The following is a 16,413-nucleotide window of genomic DNA, read 5'->3' as shown; positions in this document are numbered from 1 at the left end:
ATGACACTTCATTAGTATCTAACACAAGTTCCCAAATAGCAATGGCAATTTGTTATTCCTCAAAACACAGTGCAATGAGTTACACCTTTATCTCATGCTCCTATAATTTAAAATGCTAGTTAACTTAAATTCTCTTAACTTTTTCTGATATCCCAACTTATTATTTATAAAGTCAAACTCAACTGATCAGACTTAATTCGCTAAAGGAACCCTTGTTGCGGAGGCTGGTTGGAAGCATGACTACAGAAAAAACTTTTGATCCTTAAAGACAGTTCATCTTTATACCAACAGTTCACAAAATCCCCCGGAGTACAGGTGTTTTATACTAGGTAGAATAAAGTGCACCTGGGTGCCAATGTGAAATAAATGGTGGTCTTTGGCTAATTTGCAGGAAAGATTAAACTTTAAGCCTGATTTTACTTGTTGGTTAGTGAATCATGCAGTAACATGTGAATGACAAATATTAATAACAACACAAAGAAAGTCAATCCAATTTCAGTTTGATATACTGTAATTTTGTATGTATCTACGGGAAGATATTTTATATACTATATACTTATAAATCATGTTTTCTGGTAGGAAAGTCAATTTATAACAATAAATATAATTATTTATTATTATAAACCATTATAAATGTATTAAATTAATAATAAATATATGCATATTTCATGGTGTTCCAAAAAATACCACCTGGTCTATCACTTAAACAAGTATCCAGAAGTATCAGCTAAGCGAGGGCTGCTGCATATGGTTATACCCTACATAACCCCAAGGTGTGACATTTATATAGATTATGTGAATGGTCCCTCTACAGTTGTGCAGTGAGAAACCTGTGTAACTGCACATAAGGATCCTGACTTAAGCCTTACTTAATCATTCTCAACTGTATGTAGTTTAGAATGATTGGTTTTTCCAAAACATCATATTTGGCTGACATTTTCCTTCAAAGTCATAGTGCAGTTAAAACTTTTCAGTTTATGTGGTAAAATTATGATACTCTCTGTTCCTGGTCTGTCATCTATATAACAGAAGATCTGAACCCAAATCAGGTATTTAGGGTTATGCTAATTACAAAGCATATATTATCATTCGTTAAACTACTCCTAATCTAAAACTACTCTCAAGATATCATCAAAATGTTCTTCATTATAAAATCCCATAGATTTTTTGGCCCTCATTACATTTGATTTTTCTGCGTCATTTCGCACTTGCCACTACTTTTCTCTTCAATGGTATCCTTGCATAGCTTCAGGGACATAATACTTTCTGGATTATTTTGCTGTCTCACCAATGCTATTATTGAGCTTTCTTTAGGGGACTATGTTGCTGTGGCATAGGATTCCAGCCACGGTGCTACTGTTATTTTTCCACTCTTGCTGTGGTTCAGCATGGGTGACAATACTCACCCTCACGGTTCTAACAACCACATTTATGTCACTGATGCCTCGGTCTGTAACTCCAGCTCTGAACATTCCTCTTAACTTTAGACCTTTATAACTCAATGTCCTAGATACCAAATACTCAACATGTCCAAAAGTGACTCCTATCTCTTCCCAATCCGCACCTCCCTCTGCACGGTGACACCACCACCATATATCCAGTGCTGCTCAGCTAAGAAGGCAGGCAAGAGAGAGACAGACACAGAAATCACAACATACAGGATGGGAAAAAGTGGGGGATTCTTGAAGGGGGCTATCTCAGCAGTAGGTTAAAGGAGCATATGAAAGACCATGCACACAGAAGAGACAGCTTGGAAATTCGCTTTGCTTCTGAAGACTTTTTTTTTCCCCAGATGATATATAGTCTAATTTGTTCCTATAGCTTAAAAGCTATGAAAAAACAAAGAAGGATTAAAGAATCTTGAGCTTACCTATGCAATCCCCGTTTGAATCCTGCTTATACCCCATGTTGCATTCACATCGGTAGCTAGACACAGTAGGTATGCAACGTCCATTTAAACAGAGATTAGCGTGGTGCTTACAGATATCTATTGTCTGGTTCAGAATAGCTACAGAAAATCAAAGCACAAGTGGTATTTCAGCATTACAACATGCAATACTTTAATTAAAGTTGATTTTTTAAAAGGATATTTAATAGTCCATTCATTAAGTGTACCTATGAAACACTCACATTATTCTGTATTTTACTGAAACTTGAATGTTAAGGATCTAAAAAATATTCCTGAGACACATGGTTTAACTTGCATTTGTTAAGTGATACATCTGGAAACTTTGTCCATAATGATGTCTTTTCAAAATTTCAGGAATGTTCTACTGTACATTTGAATGCTTTCCTTTTTTTTTTTTTTTTTGGTAACTGTGCTGAATATTCAGATATCGTAAATAGGCCATATGCCAAAAAGAATAAACATAACACTGTAGGACATCATTAAATATTATTAGCAAGAGCAGCTCTTATAAAAAGAATGAACTTAAATGTCAAGTATACCAATGCCAGTTCTGGCCTGAAGCCCAAGTTATTCAACAAAAAAGGGTGAGGAAAAGAAAGATATTTCATTAAAATATTTGGATAGGCACAGAGCAAGACTTATTCAGTTTATCTCAGTTGAGAAATGGTTCTGGAAAATAATTCAAGGGTTGTATGAACAGGGCAGCTGCAAACGGCCAAATGAAATACACTGGAACCAAAAACATGCTCTTTAATGGCGTCATCTGGAGTGGAGTATGACCGTGCTCTCATCTTTATTTTCAAAGAGAACCCGGGTCACTCTTCTTTTCTCCAATTTAGAAAGTTTATGGAACAGAAAAATAATATTTTCCTAAGCATTTTTTACTACTACCTTGTATTTCAGACCCTGAAAGAGGTTTTACACACATACACACACACACACACACACACACACACACACACACCCCTTCTGAAGAAATGTTAGGTATTATAAAATCATTTAAGGCAGAAAAATAAAGAGTCTACACAAAAAGTGAACACTCACTTAGTCCAGTGATGATGGGCCCCTGTCCCCCGGCCCCTACACCAGCTCCCCCAACTCCAGGAGAAAAGCCATTGCCTCCAGGGATGGGGATGAAGCCTGTCCCTCCTGGGCCATAGCCATTGCCACTTGGGGCAAAGCCATTTCCCCCGGTGCCTCCAGGTCTGGAACCAGCATTCCCTGGAATCCCTCCTATTGGAAGCCCATCCATGCAAAGTCTGCGATATTCCTCTAGAAGAAAAGAAAGGTCAGTTAAACACAGATAGATGTCCTATGCCATGATAAAAGTAATCTGTATACTGTAAGAACATTTTAGCTTATCTATATTATTTGATCTGAATAAGTAGAATATTGTATCTTGATCCAGGTTTCCAGTGCTAGGAGTAGCAGGGAGAAGTATAGATGTTTCAGAAGAAAAAAGAAAAAAAGAAAGAAAAGAAAACCTATTTGCCATATCTTAACTAAGTTGCATAACCAAAGACCTGTCTATATGTTCAGTCTGAACTCATAAAATTCCAGATACAACTATGAATGCAAGAAATTTACTTAGGCAGGTGAAAATTAAAGCTTTCAGTAATTCATTCTGTAGATTTGGTTTTACTTGAAACTTCATCAATAGTGCACCTACACATTTTTCCCATCTCCTTTCTTTGCCTTGAGGGATTAGTATGGCTTCAAAATAATAATTTTTTTAATATGTGGATTTTAACAGAAGACAGTGTTTAGTTAGCTTTTCAATCCACACCTTATTTATCCAAGTATCAAAGCTGAGAGGAAAAAAAGCAAGACTATACCTATCTTATTTCTCCACCTGTTCTCAGAATTAGGACACTAGTGTCAGTAGAAATGAAAATTATTTAACTCAAACAACTGTTTCAGTATTAATATTATATTATGTATTACTAGCGAGACCATTAGTTTCCAAAACTATATACTATGCATTAATGGTGCTGTTTTTTAAGTTTTTATTACTCAATTTTGATGTTTTATAGCTTAGAGATTTTGAAAGAATGGGTCTTAATCTTTTTCTCCATAACAGTACATATAGATACATATCTTGATAAGCATAGTGCAAAAAGTTTAATTATTTTCATAATACTATAATTTAACATAAAGAAAATATAAAAATAAAACATATTGATGTGCCTTTATGTGATTGATAAACACTAATCCTAATTTACCATTCATATCACACTAATAAGAAGAGTTACTTCTCATTCATCCTAATTTCCTGATATAGCCTCAGTTATATGGTTAGGTAATACAGCAAAGTCAATGAGAAGTATCCTCCTACCCTTTTATTCTTAACATTCAGATCATTAGAAAAGAGGAAATATCTTCAAGGATTGGGATACTAGAAAATAGGGGCACTCCTGAAATAAAATATAAATGAAGTTATTCAAACATACTCAAAGCTCTGCAATGAAAGATCAGGAAATTTTAAAACTGAATTGAAATATGTTCAAACAATATTTAAAAATACTTGCACAAAGACAAGTTATAATCAGCTTTTGGGAATTTTCCTGATACTAATAAAGTGTATAAACTGATCCCAAATAAACAATGCTGCCCCATCCCTCATGAAAACACCATAGTCATACTGACGGCAGTGCTAGGAATACACATATGAGCTGATTTCAAGGAGAAGAACAAAGGACACTAGGACACTACTGTCATTGATTTTCCTAACACTGCCTGTCCTGGGGAGACTAGCAGTTGGCCGCTCACCAGAGCCTCTGACGGGACAGGCCTCAGGAATGGTTCCGACGCCCCAGCAGCGGCCAGGCTCACAGCAGCACTGCACTTTCGTCATTCTGCCCGGGAGCTCTTGTGCACAGCGACCATTCACCAGGCCCGAGAAACATGTGCCTGTTCTTTGATCTGAACATGTGGAAATACAACAGAAGGCATGTGAGAATTATTCCAGGTTCTTATCTCAATTATTTTACATATCAGAAGAGGCTAGGAGAAGGGAATTATTCTACTTATCTCTAATGTATCTATTTACTGTCTTTGTCTTTCTGATGTTTGTTCATTTATTTACTTATTTACTGAGCAAACATTCACTGAACACCTATTCCATGCCATATCCCATGGACATAGGAAGGAAAGATGTGAAGCAGGTATGTGCTATTACACTAAGAAGCCAAGCCCAGTCAGATCCAGAGCTTGAAGGAAAGAAAGAACCAAATCCCAGCCTAGATTATCCAATCCCCAGTTGCCCTGCAGATGCACAGTATTATTTGCCACTGAGAGTTTATGGTTGTTTGTTACACAGCAATACCTGACTGATACAGTTGCTATTCTAGAAAGGGTGATCACAACAGCTCCTCTGAGACAGGGGTATCTGAGCAGAGATGTGCATAATGTGAGAGCATGAGCCACTCAGTTATCACAGGGAAGAGAAATTCAAAGAAGAAGAAGGGGATGTGGCCAGAGAAGGAAACACAAAAGGGAGAGTGGAAGACACTGAGCTCAGAGAGCTATCAAGGGCAAGATCATGTACAATCCTATAGATCATGAGAGAAGGACTTTTGGATTTCATGTGGAGTGCTGCAAGAGTCACTGGATGCTTTCAGTTAGAGGAAAGGTAATGGTTTACATCTTTAAGGAGATCTCTTTGAATGCTGACACTAGAATGCAGGAATACCAGGGAAGGTAATCGGCGAGGGATGATGGCAGTTTGGATGAAGGCGGCAGCAGTGACAATGATGAGAATGGTCAGATGGCAGACATATTTTAAAGGTACAGCCCAGGGGGAACTTGCTTGGGAGTGGTGTATGAGAGAGACTCTTGGAAATTTCCTAAGTCTTTGACTTAGACAGCTGGGATGGGAAGACAAGCGGGAAAAGCAGGATTAAGGGACTCAGGACAAGGCTTCTCTTTAAACTGTGTTACATTTGGGATGTTGAATATAGGAGCCTGGAACCCAGAGGACTAGTCAGGCTGAAGGTATATACCTACGAATGACCTGTGTATACATGCAGCCATGAGGCTAGTTAGACATTTTCAAGAAGTTGGGGCAATGGATTATGTCAAATGGTGATAACAAGTCAAGTCAGGTGAGGACCAAGCTGTAACCATGGGGCCTGGCAGGATGCTATGGCAAGGAGATTGTGCATTATCTTGCAGTGGTGGGTGTAGAGCAGTTAACATGATCAAATAGGACTATAGTAAACATCACTCTGCCAGCAGGGTAGAGAATGGATCGAAATGGAAGATAAAGGCTGAAAGACATCATTGAAAGAGCATGTAAAATGCAAAGCTGCATAGGGATAAAATATTAATATCATCTATAAGCCCAGTGGGCTTAAACTGAAATTGCCTTTAGTGTAAGCAATGAAAAAAAACTGTGGGTCTAGTTCATTATATATTATTCAACTTTTATCAAGAAGCTTCCAAGAAGTTTTTCTATGCCTACAAGAGGAAGTATCACAATAATCAGGAGCTGCATATTAACAATGCAGATGAAACTATTAATAACAAAAAATTCCAATAGGCAACGCCTAATTTTTTATACTAGATACAGAGTTTAAAATAAACTTATTGTTTTCGCAAATGGTCTGTAGTATACCTCAGGTTGTTTCTAAGCAATCATTCAATAAGTGAATTGGCTTTAAGGTACTCCCTGTAAGAAGCAGAACACCTCCTTTCACTTCCCAAAAGAAACCTAATATGCCCAAAAGCCAAGTACTAAATTTGAAGCATGCATGCATACTTGAAAGCACCACAGACATTTCCTAAATTTCACAAACTGGGCTTGAACAGACTGTCACCGGGAATAAGTTCACAGGTAGGTTTCTGTGCCCAAAAATGATGCAGGAAAATAACTTTTGGAATATTTATTCCAGGAACCCTGAGTATCATATTCCTAGACCTACCCAGCTGCTACATTCCTCAAGAACAGGATATATAAATTCAGATAAGAAAGTCCTAAACTCTTAATAATTGTGGTTACAAAACACACTCGGTTACTACTACAAAGTAGGCTGAATGTATTTCTCTCAAGTCTTCTGCAAGGAGGAGGTTGTACCAGAAAGTTTGACAAAAATAAAAGACAAAAGTCAGAAGACAAAAGAACAAAAAGCACAGCCTTGAATCAGAAGATTTAGGTCTTCCAACAAAACCCTATTTAATTTTGCAACTATACTTAATTCTTCTTCCTCATGGAACAGGATTAGTGGCAGAATTAAATAAAACAATGTTTGTTCTGTTTCCAGCAGAATGGTGGATTAGCTATCATGAATGTCCCTCCCAACTGAAACATCCTGTATAAAATATGAAAAAATATTTAAAAAAATACATCGGCTGGCTGGCATGAAAGAAAGGGAAAAACAGTCTCACAATGAAGTGAAAACAGGAATCTTAAGAGGTAAGTGCACAGCTAGGTTTCAGCTTTAGAGCTTCTGCAAAGCTCTGGAGACTTCGAATTTCAGCCTTGATAGTTCCATAGGGTCTAGAGCATAAAAGATAAAATGCCCACATTCTCACTCCCAGCACAAAACTTCACAGGAAACTCCTTCATAAACTAGGGGCCCCAAAGAACCATATCCTTAGTACAAGGCTATAATGTACAGGTGGACAGCTAAGAGACCTGCCTGTCTATACCTCAGGACTGAGTGGAGGTAAAAAAACATCTCTTCTAAGACTCTCCAACCACAAGCTCTTCCTCAAAGAGACAGCTTTGATGTCTCAATTCATAGTTGGTTTGTGGCCTGAAAAACTTCAAAGGCAGAACAGACTACATAGAGGTCCTCAGGTAGGGATACCAAGCAACTGGCAAAAGCCCAAACGGGATCCATGAGGACTTAATATTATGCAGGTCTCAGAGGATTCCCATAGACAAGTCCCAAGACATAGGAGTAGCTAACAACAAGATAAATAGCTAAATAGATGAGTAAATAAAGAACACATAAAGAGACAAGCCTCCATGAACAAAAGCGGCTGAATAAACATCAGATATCAGATACAGAATGGTCAGACTGATTCTGACAATGTGTAATTATCTGCAATGACAATTCATTAAATATTAATTATAACTAATTATATTTAATGCTTAAGGTAATTAAAATCTAAAAATGTGAACAGGTAAAAAGAGTCCATAAACCATGAAAGAAGGACTTAAAAAAATTCAGTGAAACTTCTATAAATGAAAATGATCATAACTGAAATAAAATGTTTAGTAGATATATCATATAGTATCCTGCACATAGGTGAAAAGAGAATTAGTGAATTCCAAGATATATATGAATAATTCAGTGTAGTTCAGAGAGACGAAGAGATGGAAAATATTTTTTTAAAAAAGGTTAAGAAATATGGAGGTGAGCATAGAACTTTCTAACAATGTTGCAAGACAATCTCAGATCTAGGAAGTCCAATAAATCTAAAGTGGGGAAAACAAAAAGAAATCCACAGTTCGCCACATCACTGTGAAACTTCAGACCAACACAGAAAAAGTGAGGAAGTTAAAAATGGCTAGAAAGACAGATTTCCTGCTAAGGAATATTTAAACCAATCACTGGCTTCTTAATGGCACTAATCGATGCTAAAGCACAATGGAATATTCTGTCTTCTGTACACTATGATAAAATAGCTGTCAACCTAAATTTCTGTACCCTAAGAAACCATCTTTCCAAAGAGAAAATTAAGGTGATTTTTCAGGAACACACACACACAAAAGAGAATTTTTTATTAAAAGATTTTGCTAAAGGAAATTTCAGAACAGGTTCTTTTTTTTTTTTTTTTTTTTTTAAGGTGGGCTCCACGCTGGGCACAGAGCCTGAACTCATGACCCTGAAATCAAGACCTGAGCTGAGATCAAGAGTGGATGTGTAATTAAATGAGCCAGCCAGATGCCTCTTAGAAAAGTTTCTTCAGGCAAAATGAAGAGGATTCCAAAAAGAAGGTTTGAAATATATGAAGGAATAATGAGGAAAAATAGATATATGGGTAAATACAAACAAGCACTAAAATATTGCACAGTAATAATAATTAATTTGTTGCAAATACAGACTCGCGATTGGCTAGAATTTTTAAAAGTTGGGAGGGAGAGACCAAAGTGTGACTATTCTTAATATTCTTTTATTGTTTAGATATGGGTAAAATACAGAATAATTTTAGACTTTAAGCTACATATGCATCTTAAAATACTTGGATGACCACTAAAACCACAGAAGAAAGTTAAAAAGTGTGGGGAAAGAGGGAAAAACAGCAAATAAAAAAAAGAGCAAGAGGAAAAAGTAACAAAGAAAAAAATAAATAGGAAGCACAAAGAAGGTAATCAAAATGCATACACATCGGTTACTATAATAAATACAAATGGATTTAAATCTCAATTTAAAAGACAAAGATTTTCAGACTGTGAAAAAAATTTTTAAAAATTTAGATTTAGGTTGTTTAGGAGAGATACATTTACAACCTAAGGAAGAAAAAAAATTGAGAGGAGAAAAAAACACAGCAGGCATATGTTTAAACCTTCAGTGCCCACTCACAAAATGTAAAACACAATAATGAGATAAAATAAGACAAAAACAAAGTATTTAGAAATAGACCAAGAGGAAGAGTCAACAATTTTAGAGAGTCGATATATATTGAAAAAAAGGCTCAATTCACCAGGAAAACATAATACTCATCAATTTAGAGACTCATCAATTTGCAACATAACATCAAAATACAGAAATAAAAACTTGAAAAGCCACCTGGAGAAACTAAGAATTCTATCACAGTGAGATATTCACACAACTCTTTCAGTAATTGACAGATATGGTAGACAAAATTCAGTAAATAAAGAAAAAATGAACAGCACAGGTAACAAGTTTGATCTAATGGATATATCTATTCAACAATTGGGAGAAAACATATCTTTTTCAAGATTTTCACATGGAAAATTTGCAAACCAAGGAAACCCCATACACTAAACAACTCATGAGTCAAATATAGTATCAAACTGGAAATAAGGTAGTATTTATAAAAATGAGTAAGGGCTCATCAGGAATCCAGGTGGAATCCACTCCAGTCCCAGACTATGGGAATCTGCAATAATATTGTGAGAGGTCCACAAATCTGTATTTACAGTGAACATTGCAATACAAGTATAAAATGCCTCACCATATGAAGCCACTACTGTGATTCCCATATATGGACTGTGTTGTGACTAATAAAATACAAATTCATCTAAATGTATTACTAAATACCCAGTTGCTTTTCCACTATGCCACTTCTCAAAGATACTGAATTATTACCCTGTGTGGATCTAAAACGCATCTTTGTATGTCAAACAGGGGTTTTCAAATTCAATAAATATAAATAACCACTGTTCTACACAGTTTAGAAATCTGTGATCAGTCCTAAGATACGTACTGGAGGAAACCATGTCATTTGTGGGAGGGTGGAAGGGCAGAAAGAGTGGATCAGAAAATAAATCTTAACATTTTTCATAAATTCTACACTTAGTTTCTTCTAATAACATCAGGGAGGCAGGCAATCTACTTCCAATCCTGTGTGTCAACAACATACCAGGATAAGCTACAGATCAATTTGATGCATCATAGTTAAGGTATCCCCCAAAATACATTTCAATGCAAATCAGGGGTTCTTTCCTTTGCATATCAGAAATTGCATGGTCCTTAGAAAGCACTGTGTTGAAAATGTGTCACACAGAAGAATATCTGGAATAAAAAAGGGGCACCCAAAAGAAGTATGAGCTGTCTAGGCATACTATCCCTTGAAATAGGGAATTATTAGGGACAAAAGCAGATGAGGACAAATCCTTCTGATGCTTGGTGTATGTTTAACTGCAGGACTGATATGCCAGAAGTAATGAAAACAAGTCTATTTTTCTAACAATCTATCATCCTCACTGCATTTCTGAACAACGTTTACATGAAGTCTCATTTAAAGCCACACTGTGGAAGAGGAAGCAATTCATCTTCTCTGATTAAAATATGAATCTATCTTGAAGCAAAATAACGGTACTCTTATCAGAGTGTTTTCATGGTTGACATTTACTCGGAGATTGATTTGAGAACTAATGGTTAATTAGACGATGTGATGAAAACCTTGTAAAAGCTGGCGATTGTGCCTCGAAATAAATACATCTCCTGTTGAACGAATTCTGCTCATTAAAAATGAAGGATAAGGTGAGCTCAGGTTAGAACACTGGTGATCCTAGGTGTTGGGTAAATAGCAGCCATTGTCTCAGGCTTTATCCCCTGATCCTGGAGGACTGCACCTGCCTCTCTGATGGTCCGGAGCCAACCTGCGTTCTCCTTGATTAATTCTGCAGATTCTTGCTATTTCTCAAATACTTCCATGTAGGCTTTTATGTTTCCATTACGTAAGACTAACTAGAACCAGGAACAATGAAAGAAACAGAAGTACTGTGGCTCCTAGGTTTATTGCTTCCTTTAAAATAGTGAAGTGTTTCTTCCTTACCATCTAACCTTTTCTTTCTAGGACCTTTCTTCTTAATTAAAACTAGTATCTCTGTTCCACCAGTTGACTTGTATGTGATTCTGAAGTTAAAAGTAAAACACTACTCGGTGTACTGATGCATCCCTGTCTCCCCTTTTCCCTCTAATTAAACATTTTGAGGCGTTTTGGGTTATCCCTCAAGTGTTTTGTTGCAAATACGCACCTGCTCATGTGATAAATGCCCATGGCCACACAGGGAGCTACATGGTAACAGCATATCCTGGCCATCACTCTAATAAATCATTGTATGAAGACCTTTCTCATTCCTTTTAAAAAGTTTTTTCCTCCACTGATTTTCATCTCTGGTCTATGGCCCTGCTCAAAAATCTTGATAGGCCCTCACTACCCTCAGGATTAATCTGAAGCTCCTCAGCATAGAAGTTATACGCAAGTAATGAATCATGGAATTTACATCAAAAACTAGGGATGTACTGTATGGGGACTAACATAATAAAAAATTATTATTAAAAAAAAAGTTAAGAACCTTAGTAACCAAATCTTAATTTCAACCATCTTTTTTGTTTCTTCAACTATTTCCTCTCTCGGCTCTCTTTCACAGATAAACTCTTCACACCCTCTCCGGAGCCCGTTGGACACTTTCTGTCTCTGTAGTCTTGCTCATGCCTTTCTTCTCACTTGGCACACCCCTGTTCCCTTTGTGCAGCTCCTTCCTGTGTGCCAAAGTCTACATCAGTGCCCATTTCCTCAAGAATTTTTGACTTACAGAATCCAATGCCTACAAAATGATTTGGCAGTTAATCACCCATAGCCTGAACCATTTTCTTTTATTATTATTTTTTTCACATTTACGTTTTCAGGTTTTATTTTCTTAAGAATATTCCAAAACAATATTGTGCACTGAAACTTTTGAAAGGCTCAAGAAAATGTCCTAGGATGCTGTGGTCATAAGATTTCTACATGCTTCCTCTCATTTCCTGAACTTTACTGGCTTTGCTGCTGACTGATACTTTCAAATCTCTCTGCTTAGGGTCCCTGCTGGTTCCGTGTTCAGAAAGGCAGCAGGCTATCATTTTGCATACAGAATTTGCTCACTGCTCTTATCAGTTCATTAATTACTCATTGCCATCTGGCAGTCACTCTCTCTGCCTATATTACAATGTGGAAATTAGGTATTAAAAAAGCTAGAGTATCCCAAAATGACACAAGGGTCATTAAATTGTGCTATTACGAATGCTTCTAAGAAAAAGATTATTAGGCATGTTTCTACTCCTTTGAGAAGTGACATATGTTAGTACTCTATGTTGAAAAGAAAGCTCTGTCCTGGATATTTAAAAAAAACTTGATAAAACATATTAGATCAAATTACATTAAGCATTTGACTTTTATATTTAGTATAAAGTAAAATGGGAAAACTCTCCTACATAGAAATTAAAATGCCCAGCTAAATTCTTCTGCCATATGAAATTGTTTTCCTACACATAAAAGAAATAAGGCAGTTTACTGATGCTTTATAATGTGGTATAGACTCAGTATACTTTTGTTAACTAGAATAAGAAATTGGGGGAGAATTCAGCATATGCCACTCTCAGAACAGAGCTGCAGAAAACATGCAGTTTCATACTCAAGAAAAAGTTTTGAGTCCATCCCACTCATTATTGTTAGTATATATGTGGTTACAAAATAAATAGCATGGACATATCCATAACATACATAATTTAATCATGAACAAATTCAATGTAAGAAAGTAGGAGACTCAGATTTTAAGAAATCAAAATCAAAGATCTCTTACACATTAAAATGTCAGATTTGTTTTTTTCTCATCTATGGAAAACACATACTTATTTTAAATGTAATACATTTACTCAAAAACATTTTAAGCTGCTTACTTAATTTTAACAGTGGCATGTATTGCAATGAGCACTGGGTGTTAAAGGCAAACAATAAATCATGGAACACTATATCAAAAACGAATGAAGTACTGTGTGGTGACTAACATAACATTAAAAAAAAAACACACAATGGTTTTATAATTCTGGGGAGCCACTCTTCCTCCTTAGGGGTTCTCCTTTGTTCCTGGGCAAGGATGTTGACCCTGGAATGGATGGGGACTTATGCTTAGCATAGGACTCACTTTGCCTCAGCTCTCTGAAGCTCAAGCAGGCTCTTATCTCAGGGGCATTCTGCACCATCACTCAGGGCCACCACATCACGTCTAGTAGGACGCCAAATGATGCAAGCAGTTACTAACCAACACAAAACTCTCACGTTCAACATCAACTCCTTCATCCATTTGATGGTTTGTCTATTCATTTCTAGAAGATTTACTAAGCCCAAACTTCTATACAAGGCACCGTGTAGGGCTCTGAGGGAGCAGCATAAGGCAGGACGAGTGGAGCTCACGGTCTGGCCAACAAATAATGCACATGTGTCTGTGTAATGTGACAAAGCCAGAAATGAAGGAAATCAAAAATATCATGGGGCGGGCTGATTAATTTTGTCCAAGAAGAAAATGTGATATCTAATTGGGGACTTAGAGGATGAGTCAGGTTTTAATGAGCACAGAAAGGGGATATTCAGATGCTTCAGAAGAAAGGATACTGTGGGCAAATGCAGGGCAGTGTGGTCATGCGGAGCAGTGACAGGAATGCGAGTATGTGGCAGCAAGTTGTTAGCAATGAGCCTTTTTTTTTTTTTAAAGATTTTATTTATTTATTTATTTTAGAGAAGGATAGAGAGCATGAGCAAGGGGGAGGGGCAGAAGGAGAGGGAGAGAGAGAATCTCAAGCAGACTCCATGCAGAGAGCAGAGCCTGACACGGGGCTTCATCCCAGGACCCTGAGATCATGACCTGAGCTGAAATCAAGAGTCAGGTGCTTAACTGACTGAACCACCCAGGCGCCCCAGCAATGAGTCTTGAATACAGGCTAGTACCAGGTTCTAAAAGGCTGTGAATGTCCAGGTAAAGATTTAGAACTTTTCAGAGACAGGCAAGAAATAAAGAGAATTTATCATACTTCCATGGTAAACCAAATATCTGACAGCAAAGAAAAACAACCTCTATAAATCACTGGGAATCTTGATCTTGATTATCTGAATATAATGAAGAATATGCCTCCTTTTCAATGCAAAAAAAAAAAGTGAACACAAATTTTGTTTGACTAAATATTTAGAAATGTAAAAAATCAAATATAAAAAATTAATTTGGAAATATGATACAAAAGACTAACATTTGTGTCAAATTCTTCCTTCTGACTAGTTTGCTTCTCTTCTCACCCCTTACCACCTCCATTCTAATCCATTCTCAAAGGCCTACATTTACGTCACCTACCAAATAAAACATATACACATGATGTGGATTTCCAGAACTTCACAATAATAACCTCACTTACTTCTCCAGCCTCCCTTTTTCTTCTAGTCATGTTCTAGAACATAAGTTTCCTGAAACTAGGGTCTACGGCATGAGCCAATGATGTTCAGTGATGACTCCCAAATTGGTATTCCTCCCACACCTTGGATTCATGCCTATTTCAAGCTGATGGATATGTGTATGTACATAGATTATTTTCCTACACAGTTTTAGAAAATCAAGCCAAGTGGAGGTAGTTCTACTAGTTTTCAACTCTCATAGACCTATGACTTCAAAATTAAATTAGATGAATTAGACTTACATGCAGTGAGTCAATGGGCACACTGACCCTAAAACCAGTTAATTTTCTCCATTTTCTAGACTTAATAGTTCACATAAAATGTCTGACCTAATGTAAGACAGGAACTTCGATGCATTCATAAAGAACAAACAACCATCATTCAAATCTTATTACTCTAAGATGGGAGAGGGAGGCCAGATGCAGACATCCCACCTGTCAAAGCACATTGTCAGCACACTACTGGAGAATTCACTCACCCTAGAGACTGATATCGAGGCACAGAGTCTCCACCCGCTTGAAGTAGCTAAGGAGGCAGTGTGGTGTGGGAGTAACACAGGTGCAGGAGTCGCAGAGATCTGCATTAGAACACTGGCTCCATCTACTGGCTTTGTACCATCGTGTTTAAGTCACTTAACCTCCCTGCACCTCAGATTTCTTTGTCTGCAAATCTGAATAATCACGAACCTATCATACAGAGCTATTATAAGGATTAATAACATACGGGTCCAGTACAGGCACATCCTTCTTCTCCTCCTCTTAATAAAAATAAAAAATGTTTTTTTGCACACTTATTAGAAGAAACTGAGGTATAGAGGGGTCAGTGGCTTGCCCAAGGTACCACAGTTCTGAGCTAATGAGGTAATACAGATGCGCAACGCCTTACCCATGGCATGTGTTTCATAAATGGTAATGATTATTTTTACTACAACTACCTCTGTTTTTTCTATTATGGCCACTGCTATTCTTCTACTAGTATTTACAATGACAATATAGTATTCTGAAGGCAGAATCTACGCCTCTCACATTCACTGGTGGATGGTGGCCCTAAGTTTAAGTTTTGCTCAATAATGGATGACCCAGACCATGACTGAGAAATCCTGTTTCATCTTTCCAAACAAAGGAAAACGTACAAATATATTTGGCTTTACTTTGAATATACTTAAAACACAAAATTAAAGGTGTCAATTTCCTTTTTGTAATAACTCTTTTCACTAGAATAAACAAGCTCTAAGTAAATAAGATATTGACTACATTCCTGATTCATAGCAATGAAAGAAGCGTTAATTACTACATTCTGTCTCCCAAGGCAGATTTAAGAAAATATCTTTCTCCTGCCTTTGTGTCTCTAGCACTGGGCAAGAGCAATGTCTTGAGGAAGTCTTTCTTCATTTCCAAAGTGACTTTGATAACATAAAACAAACCCAGATGGCTTCTGAAACTGAAGTCTTTGCAAAGAGCACCTGGTCTATCAATCCCTCAATAGCGGTGCCATTTATTTTAAACAACCTTTTCAGCCATTTTCCCAATGGTTTTATAATCGTTGCCATCTTCATACATGTTTGGGCTATTCTGTTATTATAAAGAAGCACTGTATTGTGCCTT

The 16,413-nt window shown here is 36.9% G+C and overlaps 1 protein-coding gene across 1 annotated transcript in view; it reads right to left on the bottom strand.

Moving 5' to 3' along the window:
* Positions 1-16,413, bottom strand: part of FBN2 (fibrillin 2) — a 239,082-nt gene that overhangs the window by 110,722 nt on the left and 111,947 nt on the right. The window contains 3 exon segments of the mRNA XM_040622515.1: positions 1,871-2,008; positions 2,954-3,181; positions 4,679-4,831. Coding sequence (XP_040478449.1) covers positions 1,871-2,008; positions 2,954-3,181; positions 4,679-4,831 — 519 coding nt within the window.

This window comes from Ursus maritimus, unplaced genomic scaffold (genome assembly GCF_017311325.1).
Source record: "Ursus maritimus isolate PB19 unplaced genomic scaffold, ASM1731132v1 scaffold_5, whole genome shotgun sequence".
In the NCBI taxonomy this organism is placed as follows: Eukaryota; Metazoa; Chordata; class Mammalia; order Carnivora; family Ursidae; genus Ursus; species Ursus maritimus.
This window is presented reverse-complemented; position numbering and strand designations above follow the sequence as displayed.